The sequence below is a fragment of the Triticum urartu genome, chromosome 1, assembly GCF_003073215.2.
Source record: "Triticum urartu cultivar G1812 chromosome 1, Tu2.1, whole genome shotgun sequence".
Taxonomy (NCBI): domain Eukaryota; kingdom Viridiplantae; phylum Streptophyta; class Magnoliopsida; order Poales; family Poaceae; genus Triticum; species Triticum urartu.
The window spans coordinates 445,252,088-445,270,558 of NC_053022.1; the positions used below are offsets into that span (position 1 = coordinate 445,252,088).

The window sequence follows — 18,471 nt, forward strand, 5'->3', positions numbered from 1 at the left end:
ACCGCCAATCGGCAAGAGCAGCACCTGGGGGTGCCCCGAGGGGGGCACAACCCACCAGGGTGCGCTTGGGGGCACAGGCACGCCTAGGTGGGTTGTGCCCACCTCGGTGGCCTCCCGCACCCCCTCTTTACCCTATAAATTCCCAAATATTCCAAAAACCCTCGGGATTAACCTAGATCAGAAGTTCCGCCGCTGCAAGGCTCGGTAGCCACCGAAAACCAATATAGACCCCGTTCCGGCACCCTACCGGAGGGGGGAATCATCTCCGGTGGCCATCTTCATCATCCCGGCGGCCACCACGATGAGGAGGGAGTAGTCCACCCTCACGGCTGAGGGTTTGTAACAGTAGCTATGTGTTTAATCTCTCTCTCTCTCTCTCGTGTTATTGAGATGTCACAATCTTGATGTATCACAGACTTTGTTAATATAGTCGGATCATATGGTGTTTTCCCCTCTCTATCTTGTTGTGATGAATTGAGTTTTTCCCTTTGAGATTTCGTTATTATCGGATTGAATACTTTTATGAATTTGAGAGCACTTGATATATGTCTTGCATATGAATACTCGTGGTGACAATGGGGTATCATATAGATTCACTTGATATATGTTTTGGCATTCAACTCGCGGATTCCCATGGTGACATTGGGGTAATCTATGCATAGGGGTTGATGCACGTTCTTGTCTTTGTTTCTCCGGTAGAAATCTCGGGACACTCTTTGAAGTTCTTTGTGTTGGATTGAATATTACGAATCTGAATTTGTTTTGGTATTATTTTAGTACAAACAATTGGTTAGATCGATCGGAAAGAATAGCTTGGTGTTATTTTAGTACGAACTCTAGGATAGATTGATCGGAAAGAATAGCTTTGAGGTGGTTTCGTACCCTACAAACAATTTATTCTTATGTTCTCCGCTAGATAGGAACTTTGGAGTGATTCTTCATCGCACTTTGAGGGATGGTTATATGATCCAATTATATTAGCATTGTTGAGAGATCGCACCAGCGAAAGTACGGACCCTAGGCCTCATTTTCAAGCATTGCAATACCGTTTTTGTGCCCGTTTACTATTTGCTACCTTACTGTTTTTAATTATTCAGATTATAAAAATATATTTCTACCATCCATATTACACTTGTATCACCATCTCTTCGCCGAACTAGTGCACCTATACAAATTACCATTGTATTTGGTGTGTTGGGGACACAAGAGACTTTTTATTATTTGGTTGCAGGGTTGTTTAAGAGAGATCATCTTCATCCTACGCCTCCCACGGATTGATAAACCTTAGGTCATCCACTTGAGGGAAAATTGCTACTATCCTACAAAACTCTGCGCTTGGAGGTCCAACACGTGTCTACAAGAATAGAGTTGCGTAGTAAACATCACTCTCATGCTAGCCAAATTCTTTGCACCAAGTAGAGATACTACTTGTGCTTCCAAACATTCTTAAACCCAGTTTTTCCATGAGAGTCCACCATACCTACCTATGGATTGAGTAAGATCCTTCAAGTAAGTTGTCATCGGTGCAAGCAATAAAATTTGCTCTCTAAATATGTATGATCTATTAGAGTGAAGAAAATAAGTTTTATACGAACTTGTGATATGGAAGAAATAAAAGCGACGGACTGCATAATAAAGTTCCTTATCACAAGCGGCAATATAAAGTGACGTTCTTTTGCATTAAGATTTTGTGCATCCAACCATAAAAGTGCATGACAACCTCTGGTTCCCTCTACGAAGGGCCTATCTTTTACTTTTATCTTCTACCCTTATACAAGAGTCATGGTGATCATCACCTTTCCCTTTTACACTTTTTCCTTCGGTGATCATTACATCTTGGAGAGATCCGGATATATATATATCCACTCGGATGTAGGTTATCATAAAGTATTATTGTTGGCATTACCCTTGAGGTAAAAGGTTGGGAGGCAAAACTATAAGCCCCTATCTTTTTCTGTGTCCGACTGAAACTTTATACCCATAAGTATCGCATGAGTGTTAGCAATTGTGAAAGATTAAATGATAGTTGAGTATGTGGACTTGCTGAAAATCTCTTATATTGACTCTTTCCAATATTATGATAAATTGCAATTGCTTCAATGACTAAGATTAGTTTGTTAGTTTTCAATGAAGTTTTTCTGATTCATACTTTGCCCTGTGAACGAATTGTTGCTTTAGCATAAGAAAGTATATGGCAATATATGTTGTTGTTCTAAAGATGATCATGATGCCCTCATGTCCGTATTTTATTTTATCGACTCCTCTATCTCTAAACATGTGGACATATTTATCGATATCGGCTTTCGCTTGAGGACAAGCGAGGTCTAAGCTTGGGGGAGTTGATACGTCCATTTTGCATCATGCTTTTATATTGATATTTATTGCATTATGGGTTGTTATTACACATTATATCATAATACTTATGCCTATTCTCTGTTATTTTATAAGGTTTACATGAAGAGGGAGAATACCGGCAGCTGGAATTCTGGGCTGGAAAAGGAACAAATATTAGAGACCTATTCTGCACAACTCCAAAAGTCCTGAAACTTCACAGAGCATGTTTTTGGAAAAAATATTGGGCGAAGAAAATACCAGAGGGGGGCCACCAGCCAGCCACAAGGGTGGAGGGGCGCCCCCCGACCTTGTGTGCCTCCTGGCGGGCCTCCGGTGCCCATCTTTGGCTATATGGTGTGTTTTGACCTGGAAAAAATCAAAATGAAGCTTTCGGGATGAAGCGTCGCCGTCTCGAGGCAGAACCTGGGCGGAACCAATCTAGGGCTCCGGTGAAGCTATTCTGCCAGGGAAGCATCCCTCTCGGAGGAGGAAATCGAAGCCATCGTCGTCACCAATGATCCTCTCATCGAGAGGGGTCAATCTCCATCAACATCTTCACCAGCACCATCTCCTCTCAAACCCTAGTTCATCACTTGTATTTGATCTTGGTCCCAAAACCTCAAATTGTACATGTGGGTTGCTAGTAGTGTTGATTACTCCTTGTAGTTGATGTTAGTTGGTTTATCCGATGGAAGATTATATTTTCAGATCCTTAATGATAATTAATACTCCTCTGATCTTGATTATGAATATGCTTTGTGAGTAGTTATGTTTGTTCCTGAGGACATGGGAGAAGTCTTGTTATAAGTAATCATGTGAATTTGGTATTCGTTCGATATTTTGATGATATGTATGTTGTCTCTCCTCTAGTGGTGTTATGTGAACATCGACTACATGACACCTCACCATTATTTGGGCCTAGGAGAAGGCATTGGGAAGTAATAAGTGGATGATGGGTTGCTAGTGACCGAATCTTAAACCCTAGTTTATGCGTTGCTTCGTAAGGGGCTAATTTGGATCCATATGTTTCATGCAATGGTTAGGTTTACCTCAATTCTTCTTTCGTAGTTGCGGATGCTTGCGAGAGGGGTTAATCATAAGTGGGAGGCTTGTCCAAGGAAGGGCAGCACCCAAGCACCAGTCCACCAACATATCAAATTATCGAAGTAACGAACGCGAATCATATGAGCATGATGAAAACTAACTTGACAACAATTCCCATGTGTCCTCGGGAGCGCTTTGCTTTATATAAGAGTTTGTCCAGGCTTTTCCTTTGCTACAAAAAGGATTGGTCCACCTTGTTGCACCTTAGTTACTTTATTTACTCGTTACCCGGTACGATTTATCTTATCACAAAACTATCTGTTACCGATAATTTTAGTGCTTGCAGAGAATACCTTGCTGAAGACCACTTGTCATTTCCTTCTACTCCTCGTTGGGTTCGACACTCTTACTTATTGAAAGGACTACGATAGATCCCATATACTTGCGGGTCATCAGTGATGCCTATATTCGTGATCATTGCCTTAGATATCGTCATAACTTTGCGCTTTTCTATCAATTGCTCGGTAGTAATTTCTTCACCCACTGTATTATTTTCTATCTTGAGAGAAGCCTCTAGTGAAACCTATGGCCCCCGGGTCTATTTTCCATCATATAAGTTTTTGATCTACTATTTTGCAATCTTTTCCTTTCTGATCTATAAACCAAAAATACCAAAAATATTTACTTTAGCATTTATCTATCTCTATCAGATCTCACTTCTGCAAGTAACCGTGAATGGATTGACAACCCCTTTATCGCGTTGGGTGCAAGTTGTTTGATTGTTTGTGCAGGTATTCGGTGACTTGTGCGTTATCTCCTACTAGATTGATACCTTGGTTCTCAAACTGAGGGAAATACTTATCTCTACTTTGCTGCATCCCTCTTTCCTCTTCAAGGGAAAAACCAACACAAGCTCAAGAAGTAGCACATCTATCATTGATGAATTAGAAGATTTGGCAGGGTTAGACCCCTATCTGAGCATGAAGTCGAGATCAAGAGTCAATTGAATGCACAGATAGCTAGCATGTTGCGGGAATAGGAACTCAAATGGTACCAACATTCTAACTCTCAATTTATCCTGAAAGGTGATTCGAATACTAGACATTCCATGTTGTCGCCAATGGCAGACATTGGAAAAAACTTATTCATTCCCTATAATAGGAGGAGGGCACAATTGAGGGTCACAAGCAAATTAAATTCTTATATCACTAATTATTATAAAAATCTGTTTGGAGCCCCAAAGGAAGGAAACTTTTCGGTGGATGAGTCCCGAACAGATGACATCCCCCAAGTCTCTGATGAGGAAAATAGCCTTCTAACAGCCCCATATTCGGAGGAGGAAGTTAGAAGACAGTTTTCCTAATGGAGCACAACAAAGCCCTGGGCCTAGATGGTTTCCCCTTCGAGTTTTATCAGAACTTCTAGGAAGTCATCAAACCAGATCTCCTACTTTTGTTTGGCTACCTACATGTTGGCCAACTAGAATTGTTTCACTTAAACTTCGGTGAGATTATTTTATTATCTAAGATTAATGAGGCTGAAAGGATATAACAATATAGACCTATCTGCCTCCTTAATGTTAGTTTTAAAATCTTCACGAAAGTTGCAACGATTAGGCTAAAATCGGTTGTTGAACATGTAGTTCATCCTTCATAGACCGCTTTTATGCAAGGAAAACACATTCTAGATGGAGTTGTTATCCTTCATGAAACAGTCCATGAATTATATCCGAAAAAGGTGAATGGGGTGGTACTCAAAATCTACTTTGAAAAAGCTTATGACAAAGTCAAGTGATCTTTTCTTCAACAGACTCTCAGAATGAAAGGCTTTTCTATAGAGTGGCGCACTATGATCCATAGTTCATTTCTGGAGGTAGTGTGGTCATTAAAGTCAATGATGATGTTGGCCACTATTTCCAAACGAAAAAGGGATTGCGACAAGGTGACTCATTATCGCCCATGCTATTGAATAAGTGGCGGATATGTTAGTGGTCATGATTAAGCGTGCCAAAGTTGATGGCCACATTGATGGGGTAGTGGATCATATAGTTGATGGTGGTCTCTCTATCCTTCAATATGCCAATGATATGATTCTCTTCAGGGATCATGACCTTGAGAAAGCGAGAATCCTAAAATTTATTTTAGCAGCATTTGAGCTACTCTTAGGTTTTAAGATCAATTTTCATAAAAGTGAATTGTTTTGCTTTGGCAAGGCTCAAGACGAGGCCCACTTGTACGCTGACCGGTTCGTATGTGGGTTGGGCCAGTTTCCGATCACATATTTGGGGATACCGATACATTATCGGAGACTCACAAATAGTGAATGGCCACATGTCGAAGAGAGACTACCAAAAAAGACTAAGCAATTGGAAAGATAAATTGTTTTCTCTAGGTGGAAGATTGGTCCTCATAAATTTAGTACTTAGTAGTATGGTACTCCCTCCGTCCCATAATGTAAGACGTTTTTTGACACTAGTGTGGTGTCAAAAAGCGTCTTACATTATGGGACGGAGGGAGTACTATATATGATTTCCTTCTTCCAGTTGCCGAAAGGAGTATTACATAGATTGGATTATTTTCGATCAAGATTCTTTTGGCAAGGAGATAGGGAGAGAAAGAAATATCGACGGGCTCAATGGAGTGTAGTTTGTCGTCCCAAAGACCAAGGCGGGTTGGGCATTCATGACCTTGAGGTTAAGAATAGGGCCCTCCTCGGCAAATGGTTGTTTAGGTTAGTGACGGAAGATGGTGTATGGCAAACCCTACTAAGGAGGAAATATATGAGTTTGAAGGCGGTATCCCAAGTATACTAGAAGCCTATAGATTCTCACTTTTGGGCAGGTCTAATGTCTACGAATGGATCCTTCTCAATTAAGGACGGTTCGGAAATTAGATTCTGGGAGAATAAGTGGCTAGACAATGCTACACTCCGGGAATAATATCCAGCTCTATGCAACATTGTGCGTCACAAGGGTGATACTATCGCCAATGTTTTGGAATCATTTCCGCCAAATGCAACGTTCAGAAGAGATTTAATTGGACCTAGACTCCAATTGTGGAACATCCTGCTCCAGAGGTTGTCCAAGATGCACTTGTCACATGGGTCAGATGTATTTCGTTGGAACCTACATGGGAATGGACAATTCTCAGTGGAGTCTATGTATAGAGCTTTACTCCAGTCTGATGTGCCAGTTGATAATAACAAGAAGATCTGGAAGATGAAGATACCTCTTAAGAATAAAATCTTTGCATGATATCTTCGTCGTGGAGTCATTCTTACCAAAGGTAACCTTATTAAGAGAAATTGGCCTGGAAATACGCAATGTGTCTTTTGTCAGTATGATAAGACAATAAAACATTTGTTATTCCAATGCAAATGGGCTCGTTCTATATGGTCAGTCATCCAAATAGCTTCTGGCTTATATCCTCTTGTAGTGTTACTAATATATATGACAACTGGTTACATGAGATTGATCACAGGTTAAGAACTCTTCTCAGGGTGGGAGCGCTTGCCGTGATTTGGTCGCTTTGACTATGTAGAAATGATAAGATCTTTAACAATAGGGTTTCGCCTCTTTTTTATTTTTGACTTTTATGAGAAGACTTGGTTTGCCTGTGTGAGGCCGGGTTTAATGCTTAAACCTTTTAAGTAATAAACTGACCCTAATTGAAAAATATAGTGTCACAATAATTTGAATATCAGTCGTTGGATATGCTCCATCCAACGGTTGAGAGACAGATAACATCAAATTCAAAAAATATTATCCATTAGATAAAGTTTTCATGCCCTTTTAATTGAAGGATCCTGATAAGTGCCACACGTGTGACACGAACACATGGCAACTCCAAACATTTTTTATGACAAGTTTAGTGACGCAAGAATGACGACTTTTTTTCGGATGACAAGTTCTAGTTTTTTGGTTGTTTTTTTCTTTTCGAATGACAAATTTAGTTGTAAAAAACATCAAGGGCGGAGTGCTTCGTTCAACACGTGTGACACTTATCATTTGGGTTAATTGAATTCCCACTATCGTCTCATATTAGTCTACAAGTTCTCATGCCAAGAATCTGATTCTCCAATAAAAAAACACGTACAGAAGGAAATAAAATGTCAAGAATGTATTCCTCCTGCTATTATATATTTCTTGACGTGCAAAACATGTACTAATTTACTAGTAATAGAAGAGGAGAAGAACAATGCAAGGTCTGATATAAAAGTTAAAAAGGCCACATCGCCAAAAGAAAGGAAACCCCACGCACCTAAACAAACAGCAACTCGAACCTTAAACAAACAGCGACTGAAAGATTTTTTTTTTCTTTCGAAAAGAAGGATTATCCTGGCCTCAGTGAAAGTACTTGGCCCTCTCCTTGAACCAATAGAATGCATCACGCTTAATTTGCTTTGACACATGATCAAATGAATTGAACTTATTCTCAAATACTCTACCCCGCTGCGTTCTTTCCAGATGGTTGAAGAAATATCACCAGTTGCAATTATCAAGAAATTGAAGCCTTGCAAGATTTAGGCCCCGTTTGGAATGGGTGTAATTTTCTGCGCACATCGGTATTTAGTTCCAAGTTTGAGCTAAATCCCTCCAGCCACAAAAAATTTACACCCATTCCAAACAGCCCGTTAGGTGTCGTTTCATGTTAAGCGAGATGCGAACCTTCCATAATTCCATTCGTCTCCTTCAGACACAAGCCCTTTTGACAGTCAGGCCAGGTTTCAAGATTTTCACATTCATGCACCTCCAATACATGGAGTTTCATGAAAGTATCACGCAGTGCCGTCCATGAATAGTTGAGATGCTTGAGGAACCTTAACCGAAGCACGGTCACCTCCCAGTACTTGTCCTCGCCTAGACTACTTATGATACCTCCCCTGATATAGAGTTTCTTCAGGTTTTTCAGCTCTGCAGGATTAACCCAGCAAGGAAATTCTGCTAGTGGGAAGCAACAGATCTCCAGCTTCTCAAGACCCGAGGGGAGAACACAAGGCATCGCATGATTAACAGCGATAGTAGCAGCACTGCTTGATCTTGAAAGACGATTGTCACTGTGTATGGCAGGTACCGAGGATAACCCAGCCCCCCAAGTAAGTGTGAGCGACCGGAGGGCACAAAACTCGTTAATTTTCTCAAACTGACCACTATCTACACTGTTTCCAATTCTAATGCTCAGCGTCCGTAATTTTTTCAGCATGACAAGTTCCTTGAGATGGCACGGGTCTTTGCTCCTAGTGTTTGCCAGAACAAACCCCTTGAGAACTTCAAGGTGAGAAAGCTTGATTAGTCCCTTGGGCATACCTGACAGCAAGTAGCATTCAGAAACGTCCAAGTACTCCAGCTTCACTAGTTTCACTATCTCCTTTGGTAGATCCTCCAGATTATGGCATGCTTTGAGATCAAGGATGACAAGTCTTGTGAGCTTTCCAATCGAGGTAGGAAGGGCCTCAATTCTCGATATCCCTCTGAAGCTCAGGTACTTCAATTGCTTGCATGACTTGACCTGCTTTAGGAATTCAGCATTGTTCAACTCTACGTGATGCGCCCGAGGGTTATAATCTGAATCCTGCCATCGTCCTAACTGCACAGTGCTCAAACATGTCTTTCCAGAAAACCATGTCTTGTCTAACTCCAGATACTGTTGTTTAATATTGTAAATTGTCAACGCATCGCGATGGAAACTGGTAAGGATCTTCCCATCCTGCAAACATGCACGCCGAGTTCTGGTGAAGTCATTCTTGGAGCTGCCGTCAGAATTGAGCTCAACAAATGCTGCGCTCTTTGCAGCTTCAATCAGTAGCGCACGGATCAACGGTTGCACCTTGCACCCGTGGACTTTGTCGCAGTGGTATTTCTTAACTGGCTTAATGAATCCCTTGGTGATAAGCAGCTCATTAAAAACATTCTTCCCCTCGGAAACTGAACTCACAAAGCCTTCTCCAATCCACCAATGAATTAGCAGCCTCTTCTTGATGACTGCATCCTCTGGGAACACAGCAAGGCACAAAAGGCACTGTCTCAACCTCGTCTCCAGTCCATTAATGCTATCCTTCAGCTTCCACATCTGCACACTTTCCCTGTTAATGTTGAATTTATCTGCTGCTGGCATCAATGGACGAGAAGATGAAGCTTCATGTCTTGCAGCCATCGATCTGATGGAGACATCCTGAACCTTGAAAGAGTCATTCACCTTAACCCATATATTTGTTATCTCTTTATGAATCACACGGAACTTTTCTCGCAGGCCACCCATCTGCTGAAGTTTTAACGAGCCTTCAGCATCTAACATAGACCCCTCAAAAAGTTCATCAATATGTTGCTCAATGGCATCAAAGTTACTGTATATCCCTTTCTCTTTCTCCTGGACCTTCTGGAGTACATCTTTGAGCTGTGACAACTCATCGCTGATATTGCCCAGGAGAATAAAAGCACCTGATTTATCTTCATGGGCTAAGGCTTCTAATGGGAGGTGCCTGATGGTGTTCAAACATGTCAATAATGGCGAGAAGGCTGCATTGACAATGCTGAAGTTTGCATTTCCATCCTGCTTCTTTTTCTCAATCATGCCAAGTACATCTACCAAGTGGTTAATGCCTTTTTCGATCTCACCTTGGAAGCTCGGAGGTTCCAATTGAACATTGCAAGTGGCATTAAGGCGTGACAATAGTGGCCAGATGAGACCTTCCATTGTTCTAAAGCTTTCCTCAACCTCTCTCTTATTTATATCAATCACATGTAGTGCATCCTGCAAGCAGTTTACTTGACCATCAATCTTGGTAAGGAACTTATAGTTCTGAGATTTGTCTCCGCCCTCTGTAGCTACTGATACTAGATGATCAATGGTTTTTATAAGTTTCAGTACTGGGGAGAAGACATGGTCTACAATACGCAAGCTCCCATTGGCTGCTTCCGTTCTTGATTGTACGGTGGCAAGAACATCGTTGATACACTGCATTCCAGTCTTGATACCATCCAGGAAACGAGCTTCTGAACCACCTTCTGCAGTCTTAAGGTATCGAAGTGATTCAAAAAACTCATGTTCATCAAAAGACAGCGTCCCAGTATTGGCTTCTGATGTGGTACCATCCTCAACCCACCCCTCATGATGCTCCACTGCCCATTTCATTCCCTCAAAAGGTGCAGGAGCTCCAGATGCATTCCGGTATACTATTCCCAATCTTCTTTGCCACTTAGAGACTGCCATGCTAACAGACGTAATGCTCTCATAGACCCCCTCCTTGTCTTCCTTGATCCCCTCAAACAATTCTTCAAGATGTTGCACTTCCCATCTGATCTTTTCTGGAAGTTCATGCATTGTAGGACCCCTTCCGTCATCTTCAGATGAGCTCACTATCCCAAAGAAGCGGCGTCTAATTTCAGCAACACGCGACACCAGTGGCTCAAACACATCTTCCTCAATGCTTTGGTGGACAAGCATAACTAACGACTGATGGAACCAGTACTTGAAGATTAAAGTAGGATCAAACAAATATGATCTGGAAAGAAACAGCTGGTAATCTTTCTGCAGGACAATCAAAACAGATTAGTGATATGCTGGAGACCAATGGAAGCTTAAATAGCAAAAGTACCTCAGTTATTTTACAGCACGCCAGATCTTCTCAAGTTTATTGTTCTGCAAACCATGGCGAAGTTCAGTTTGCAGTACCAATAAGCAGAATTTGCAAGATGGGAACCAGGAAACTACACGGCAGGTTCCTACGGAAGAATCTGTCAAAAGTATTATAGTAATGACAACTGCAAAGTCTTACTTGTGGACTGAGAACATGCCAGCTTTTCTTGTGGACTGAGAACATGCCAATTGGAAACTACCAGGAAACTCTACTAATATTTAACCAGGTTTGGTATTTGCAAGTTGCCGGTTAACTCCGTCAGATTTCTTAGCCTTTGGATAAGCTTAGGGGTGTGCTTGTATCTGATTCTAGACTGCCACAAATAAAAGCCCATACATGCCCACATTTAAGACAAAGGCATCAGTGAGACAGTGACGTTCCAACAGCACATCACTAAGGCCTGCCACATATTACAAGATTAAATTTCGGTGACTACGAAGGAAAATTTAATGACCCGACAGTGGAGGGAAAAAGACAATCCATGAGAAACACCTGCCACACATTACAAAATTAAGTTTTAATGGCAGAGATGGAAGAAAATTGTAACAGCCTAAGAAAAATCCACGAAGTTTCCTACGCAATGCACCTAAATAAGCCAAATGGAAAAAATGCCACAGGAAGTCAACAAGCCCAGTCGCCCACCTCCAGATCTTGACGAGGGAAAAATCCTCCAGATCTTGCTCTTCAAAATAAATATTCTCCTTCCAAGTGCGGGCATAGTTGAAGGCAATCATATTTCTCAGAGAGAAGTCTAGGATAGAAGAGAAAAACCATGTCGGTGGAGCATCTGCTGCATGCAATGGTGGAAAAGCTGAAATTGGAACCTGTCCTGGAGATGGGTCGGTTGCTTGGCATTGGAAGCCTACTTCAGGAGTTGCAGACATATTTCAGTATGATCCATGGGAGGATCAGTGGCATCGATGAGAGTGCAGTTCTTATGATCAACGTTAACAATGAGCAGTACCTCCAGCTCCTGCAGAGGCTCTGGTCTCTCACACTTGATACTGATGACGCGCTGAATAGGATCTCTCGCCGTCTGAGAAAAAAGGGGGGCATTTTCTCATTTCATCAGGTACGCAGCTCGCCCATCTTTCGGAAGCTCCATTTTCGCCGTGTCAATAAGATAAGAGAGGCAGTAGCTAGCTTGAAAAACTGCTATGCACAAACATGTAGAATCAGACTTCCAGCCAAACATACAGATATCCAGGAAACTATGAGTTGCCAGAGAACATGTGGCGAACCTGAAGGTGTACTTGGTAGAGAGAGAGAATTGGACGATGTCCTAAGAATGATGCAAACTGATGACAGCACACCCGGCTTGTCAATTCTCCCCATAACGGGAATGGCTGGAATCGGGAAGACTACCCTTGCTCAGCTAGTATTCTGGCATCCATGGGTTGTTGATACCTTTGGTGATGATCGGATTTGGGTTTCGTTACCTCGTGATTTTAACACCATGGTGATATTGAGTAGAATAACACAAGTTCTAACCACCCAGCAGTGTAGCACAAGTGATTCGCCAGAAGAAGAAATGATAGAGCAGGAGGACTCCGTGAAACTGAAGTGCCTTGTCAAAGAGAAACTCAGTGGGCGGAAATTTTTCCTTGTACTGGATGATGCGTGGGATCAGGATTGGGAGAAATGGCAAAAGCTGATGCAAGTCCTTGATAGTGCTGGAAAGCCCGGAAGCAAGATGATTGTCACTAGTCGCATCCCTGATGTTGTAACATTGACGAAGTCCCTCAAACCATACACCTTACAGCGTCTCTTGCCAGCTCATTCTTCAAGTCTGCTCATACAATGGATGCAAAATCCTGCAGAGTTGCCACCACGGCTCATCCCAATCAGGAAAATGATTGCTGAAACATGTGCTGGTGTGCCCTCATTACTACTCAGCGCATCAAACAAGCTGAAGAGCATACGGAAAACTCAAGTCGCTTGGCAGCATGTCCTGAGCAGATTTGATCTCGTCTTCTATGCAGACCGTCTTTTGTTGGATGCGGCTTATGTCAGCTACCAACATCTCCCTCCAAGCATCCAGCAATGCTTTCTTTACTGCTCACTGCTCCTAGTTCATAGCTTTACACCTGAACAACTGACTGACATGTTTGTTGCTGATGAGCTCATAAAACTGATAAGCAGCAAATCTGACATGCATCTCTACTTCTCCAAGATGATGAAAGAACACTTCTATGATGTAGTCCAGAAATCTCGACACGGAGGAAACATTGTTTACAAGATGCATCCTGGGATGCAACTTCTTGCACAAAGGATCAGCCGGGGATTCCACTTAGCAATAGATGCTAGAAAGGAAATAATTTGGCCTTCGTGTGATGCCAGGTGTCTCTCCTTACTTGTTGATTGTGAAACCAGTAAGCTTCCACCAGAATTGTTTGAATTGGAAAGTTTGAGGACCCTAATATTGCTCAGAGATGAAAATATGCTTTTGTCTGAGAACAAGTGCGCAATCACCGATATCCCGGCAGAGTTTTGCCAACGTCTGATAGCTCTGCGTGTACTGCATATGCAATCTTGCAGGATCAAAAGGATTCCTAGGTTAATTGATATGTTACAGAATCTAACCTATATCAATCTTTCTCACAATGATATTGAGCTTGTACCAGATTCAGTTAGCAACCTTCGATTCTTGACCCACTTGAATCTTTCACAAAATGAGATCACTGAACTGCCAGAATCAGTTGGAAAGATGCAATCCTTGCAGATGCTGGACCTGTCTCACTGTGAAAAACTTCTTGGCTTGCATGAAGCAATAAGCAACCTTGTGAATCTACATACTCTAAACCTTGAAGGCTGTTACTACCTTGCTGTATTACCCAAAGGCATGAAAAACTTGAAAAGTCTTACCTACCTGAACATTCTTGAATGTCCTTTACTAACTCAAATGCCTCGTCAGATGAACCAACTCACAAGCATCAAGATATTGCCAAGGTACATTGCAGCAGAAACCCCCAAGCATACCATCTCAGAGTTACGTCCTTTAGTTTATTTGAAGGAACTCGGTGTTCAGAACATGGAAAATTCTTCTTCTGCTGATGCCAGAAATGTAATCCTGCAAGACAAACACAAGCTTGAGTCACTGGTATTGAGTTGGACTGGAGATTGCACAGATCCTGAAACTAGCTCGAGAGCACAGGAAATACTTGAACATCTGAAACCACACCATGGTTTGAAAGTGTTACAATTATTTTCCTATCCAGGAAGGAAACTTCCATCATGGATAACCAGTGGCGTACCTTACCTAGACTCCCTTACTGATATCAAGTTGGTTAATCTGGCATGTGAAAGTCTGCCACCGCTGGGACAATTACCTAACCTCAAGATTGCTGAAGTAAGCGGAATAGATGCTGTCACATGTGTAGATGACACATTCTATGGGGCCGATGGCACATTCTCCTCATTGGAGAAACTATCATTCTTTCACATGCCCAACCTAAAAACCTGGGTACCATCACACAGAGGACTTTTTCCCTGCCTTCAAGAATTGACAATCGCCCAATGCCCAAAATTGACAGCAGTACATGTAAAACTCGGAGCTGTTACAAGCTTGACCATGCTGATGAACAATGAAAATTTGATTGCATGTAGAGGATCACTCCAAGGTTTGTCTGGGAATTTAAGGTCTCTGTCAATTTCCCTGTGTGAAGAGCTATTAGAACGTTCTCAATGTGAGGGGCTGCATGAACTTCATGGGCTTGAGGAGCTCCAAATTTCAAGGTGCACAGAATTAATTTCGTTACCTGGTGGTATGAGGCATTTGTCAGTCCTTCGGAGTTTGACAATAACAAAATGCACAAAATTAGAGACCTTGCCAGAGTGGTTGAAGAATATAACCTCTCTGAGATCATTGTGCATATCTGACTGTCCAAAGCTGCACATTCCCAAGAGTTTGAATAATTTGTCACATCTCCAAATTATTTTGGAGTGAAGTCCATCGGTTTTCCCTTTATATGGTAAAAACTGTTCATGTAACAGGAGCAAAGAATGGTTATGGTTATGGGTACATTTTTCATTCCCTTGCAGAAAGAAAGAAGAAAGACTGGTTATGGGTACATTTTGATGTTCCTTGTTTTAATAATTAATATTCTTGACATAAATACATGTGCGGCTTTGCACTACTACCAGACTATACGATGACTAGTTGAATGCCCGTGCATTGCTACGGAAGAACGAAAAAAATGTAGTGCCCAAACAATTGCTCTAATTCAGAAATGTGTGTCAAGCATGATGGCGTGTGATTTTCATTTATATAGCGAAAGACTGGTTTTCTCTCCCACTCCATTTCTCCTCGGCAGTGGTCGTGGTTGGAGTGGCAACGATCCATCAACTCTAACACGAGCAACTTCAGGGTCACCGTCCTCTTCCTGGGCTTGGTCGTGATTAGTACACCTGTACTGCACTCATGTAGCGGGTTTCTTCTCAGGTGTGTTCCAGATTGGTGCACTGACTTGCTTTGTACAAATTTAACTGTACCGTGGTTATTACGAATCCACTCACTCCCACCTCAGATGCTCCGTCGCAAGCAGCTATTGCCGGCAAGGGTTGGGCACACTGGACCACAGCCAGGGTCATCATGACAATGAAATCCTTCACAGTTTCTAGTGTAGATTACTGCAGCTATATAGTGCTTGAAGATGACTTGTGGTGGCCGGGGGCCTGATGCCAGTCTAGCTACACTATTGTGTTGCCTGCAAGGTGTTCCATATCTATGGAGATGAGGAAGAAGCTAGACACGCACCTCCATATTGTCGGCACCTCTCCCCACTTTCTTTGTCGCCCCTCATGACCCAAGCCGGGCTACGGCTTAGATCCAGCAATGGCGAGCTAGTCCTAGTTGTCTTGTCAACATCCGTGCCTGTGTTAAGTGAAAGACTTCAGAGAATACGGGCGCTGACCTTGTTAAGTGAAAGACTTCAGAAAATATGGGTGTGGACTTTGCTCCAGCCAACCAATCTTTCTGAAATCAGAGAATGAGGCTAATCTTTACGAAATCAGAGAAAGAGGGAAGGCGTGCTGCAACTAACTATTGGACCATGGCATTTCTCCGTTTTGAGTCCAGTTAGTATAATATCAGGAATCAGCCAATAAATTGCACTGTTATTAGAGTCATGATGAAGTATAATTTTCACCTCAACAATTACTAATGTTTGTGCAAAAATATACTGCGCTACAAACCAGATGAAATTATTTTCCATCAAATTAGAGATCTGTCAGATAACAAAGTAATTAAGAGCTAATAAAAAAACCCAGAGCTCTGCAGCCCCAGGTGCTGGAACCTGTATGCCGACTGAGCAGAGTAGCAACCTGACTTGGTTATCCTCCAGATGATAGAATCAGGGATGTCCTGGCATAGCTGAATTTGGGAGTGCTGCAGCTTCTCTAAACGAAGAGGAAATCACTGATGATGTCATTACAAATGCTATACTGAATCTTAATCCAGTTGTGCTCATGCAATGCATCAGCCACCGTGATGACCATGTCCCTGTCATGCCTCTGGAGCCACATCCAAGCCCCATCGTTGGCATCAACTGGCCCTGCCACGGGCTACAGACGTCCTGGGAGGCATCAGGGCCAAGTACGCCTGCAACAGGAAGCAGACGAGGAAGTTGGTGTCACTGGACTTTTAGATTGGATTTTCTGGTGGCAGTACACCGCACCAGCACAAAAAATACGTACATCTTTGTATTTGGTCCAATTTTGGACCTTGGAAGAAAATCCAAATATTTTGGGAAACATATAACTGGATTTCATAATAAAGAAAAGAAATGCCAGTTTTATGATAACTAAAACTAACAGCACCAACACTCTAGCACACCTAGGATTTTCTGTCTACTGTAGCTCGAAGCTAAGCTAATTTTTTCGTGAGGAACTGACGAACCGTAGCACACGTCAATTATTCATTCAAATTTCAACAAACGTTTAGTGGAAAGCGCTAAATCTGACAGCAAAAAAAAAGGAAATTATGCATTAGGTTAAAAGGTGCAAAGACAAGGATCAGCAATCTGATTATTTGACCCAATAAACCTAGCAATTAGCAGTATTTAAGTTTACAGTATGTTCTTGTACCATGAAAGCGGGTCAGGAACATGTTTAAGTAGACATAAATCGTCCTTCTGACAGAATGAATAAGTTTCTATGATGGGGTACTGTTAATCCCATCCTAAACCACTACAATCCAAACAGATCGCTATGGCAAAAGAAGTAATCAATTTCAAAACTGCAATGTAAGAATATTAGTAACTCACATAGGGCAGGCTTCGCCAGCATTGGCCGGACCGGTGCAGCGCCGCGCTGGCCACGCCGAGAACGCCGACTCCACAATGCTGAAGATCCTGCAGTTGAACAAGAATCTGAGCCCCGCGGGGATAGGGCCAAGCCCGCACGCGGAGACAATCAGTGGTCTGTTCTTGGCGGCGACCTCTTGGGCGGCGCACGAGTGGGAGGCATCGGCGAGGTGGATGGGGACAACAGAAACTAGGGGAGGCGACAGATTGGCTCGAGGACTTGTTCCCTTTTTTCCGGTGGTTTGCGTCCGGTTCTTTCGAGGAACGAAACTACCGTGCGGACGACAGTTCCTGGCCCAGCTATACTTTGGTCGATGGAGGATCCAACGGTGGTGCATCGTCCGTAAATCGTCTAGAATTTTTGAAGAAATCCTAAAACAAATTTAAAGTATGCGAGCAAGAAAACCAATGTCTTCCTAAGTGCATCTGTAGCAGACCCCGTAAAAGGGCCGAACCCATATCATTTCCGGCGAGTATACGGGTTCGGTCCATTTTTGTGGCTAGAATAGACACTGTATCCACGGTCCGGTCCATAAAATTTTTACCATGGCCCGGAAAACTCCCTTCTCATCGTTATATATGCGGTTTCACCGCTCGGATACGGGTCAAACCCTATCCACTTTCGCCGCCGCTTCGTCGCGATTCCCCTCCTCCTCGGCCTCAATTTCTCACTGCCGACGAGCCTAAAAAGGCCATGGATGGCTACAGAAGGTATGGGAATGACGCGGAGCGCTGCCGCCGCTGTAGATCCGACGCCGCACGCAAGCGGGGCGCGCAGAGGTGGCTCAACCATGGGAGCCGGCCGCCGCCGGCGTACAAACGCCGCGAGCTCATCGAGTACAAGCGCGAGCTCGCCCGCCGCCGCCACACCTCCTCCCGCTCCACTGCCGCGGGAGCTCGTCCGCGGGCACCTCGAGCTCGCGGCTCACTCCAGTCAAGAGAGAGCCGGAGGAGCTCAGGCCGCTCGCCGTCAAGCGCGAGGTCGACGCGCCGCCGCGTCGAGGAGTGATCGGCCCCGAGGACTACCTCCCCCCGGGGCAGGAGGAGCACCTAGAGTGCGTCATCATGGAGCGCTCGGCGAGGGAGCTCAAGGAGGCCGACGCGCTCTGCCGTCATGAGCTCGACTACGAGCGGATCTTCCTCGAGCAGGGTGTCG

General features: G+C 43.2%; 2 protein-coding genes across 3 annotated transcripts; one reads left to right on the top strand and one right to left on the bottom strand.

Annotated features, from left to right (window-relative positions):
- Positions 1-7,473: 7,473 nt before the first annotated feature.
- LOC125517436 (probable disease resistance RPP8-like protein 2) lies at positions 7,474-11,289 on the bottom strand. 2 transcript variants are annotated; one of them, XM_048682646.1, is made up of 3 exons: positions 11,152-11,289; positions 10,972-11,015; positions 7,474-10,904 (listed from the first exon to the last, which is right to left on the bottom strand). In XM_048682646.1, exon 3 carries the CDS (start codon positions 10,818-10,820, stop codon positions 8,028-8,030), a length of 2,793 nt encoding a protein of 930 aa, XP_048538603.1. In that variant the 5' UTR covers positions 10,821-10,904; positions 10,972-11,015; positions 11,152-11,289; the 3' UTR covers positions 7,474-8,027. The 2 variants fall into 2 exon arrangements, with proteins under 2 accessions (XP_048538603.1, XP_048538598.1); XM_048682641.1 differs by lacking the exon at positions 11,152-11,289 and having other exon boundaries at positions 10,972-11,135.
- A 207-nt stretch (positions 11,290-11,496) lies between these two features.
- On the top strand, positions 11,497-16,606 carry LOC125517427 (disease resistance protein RGA2-like). The gene has a single exon (XM_048682634.1). It carries the CDS (start codon positions 11,786-11,788, stop codon positions 14,957-14,959), a length of 3,174 nt encoding a protein of 1,057 aa, XP_048538591.1. The 5' UTR covers positions 11,497-11,785; the 3' UTR covers positions 14,960-16,606.
- The last annotated feature ends 1,865 nt before the right edge of the window (positions 16,607-18,471 follow it).

Bases quoted from the DNA above. Each gene is read 5' to 3' on its own strand.
- LOC125517436 (XM_048682646.1), bottom strand. From the start codon at position 10,820: ATGCTTGTCCACCAAAGCATTGAGGAAGATGTGTTTGAGCCACTGGTG.
- LOC125517427 (XM_048682634.1), top strand. From the start codon at position 11,786: ATGTCGGTGGAGCATCTGCTGCATGCAATGGTGGAAAAGCTGAAATTG.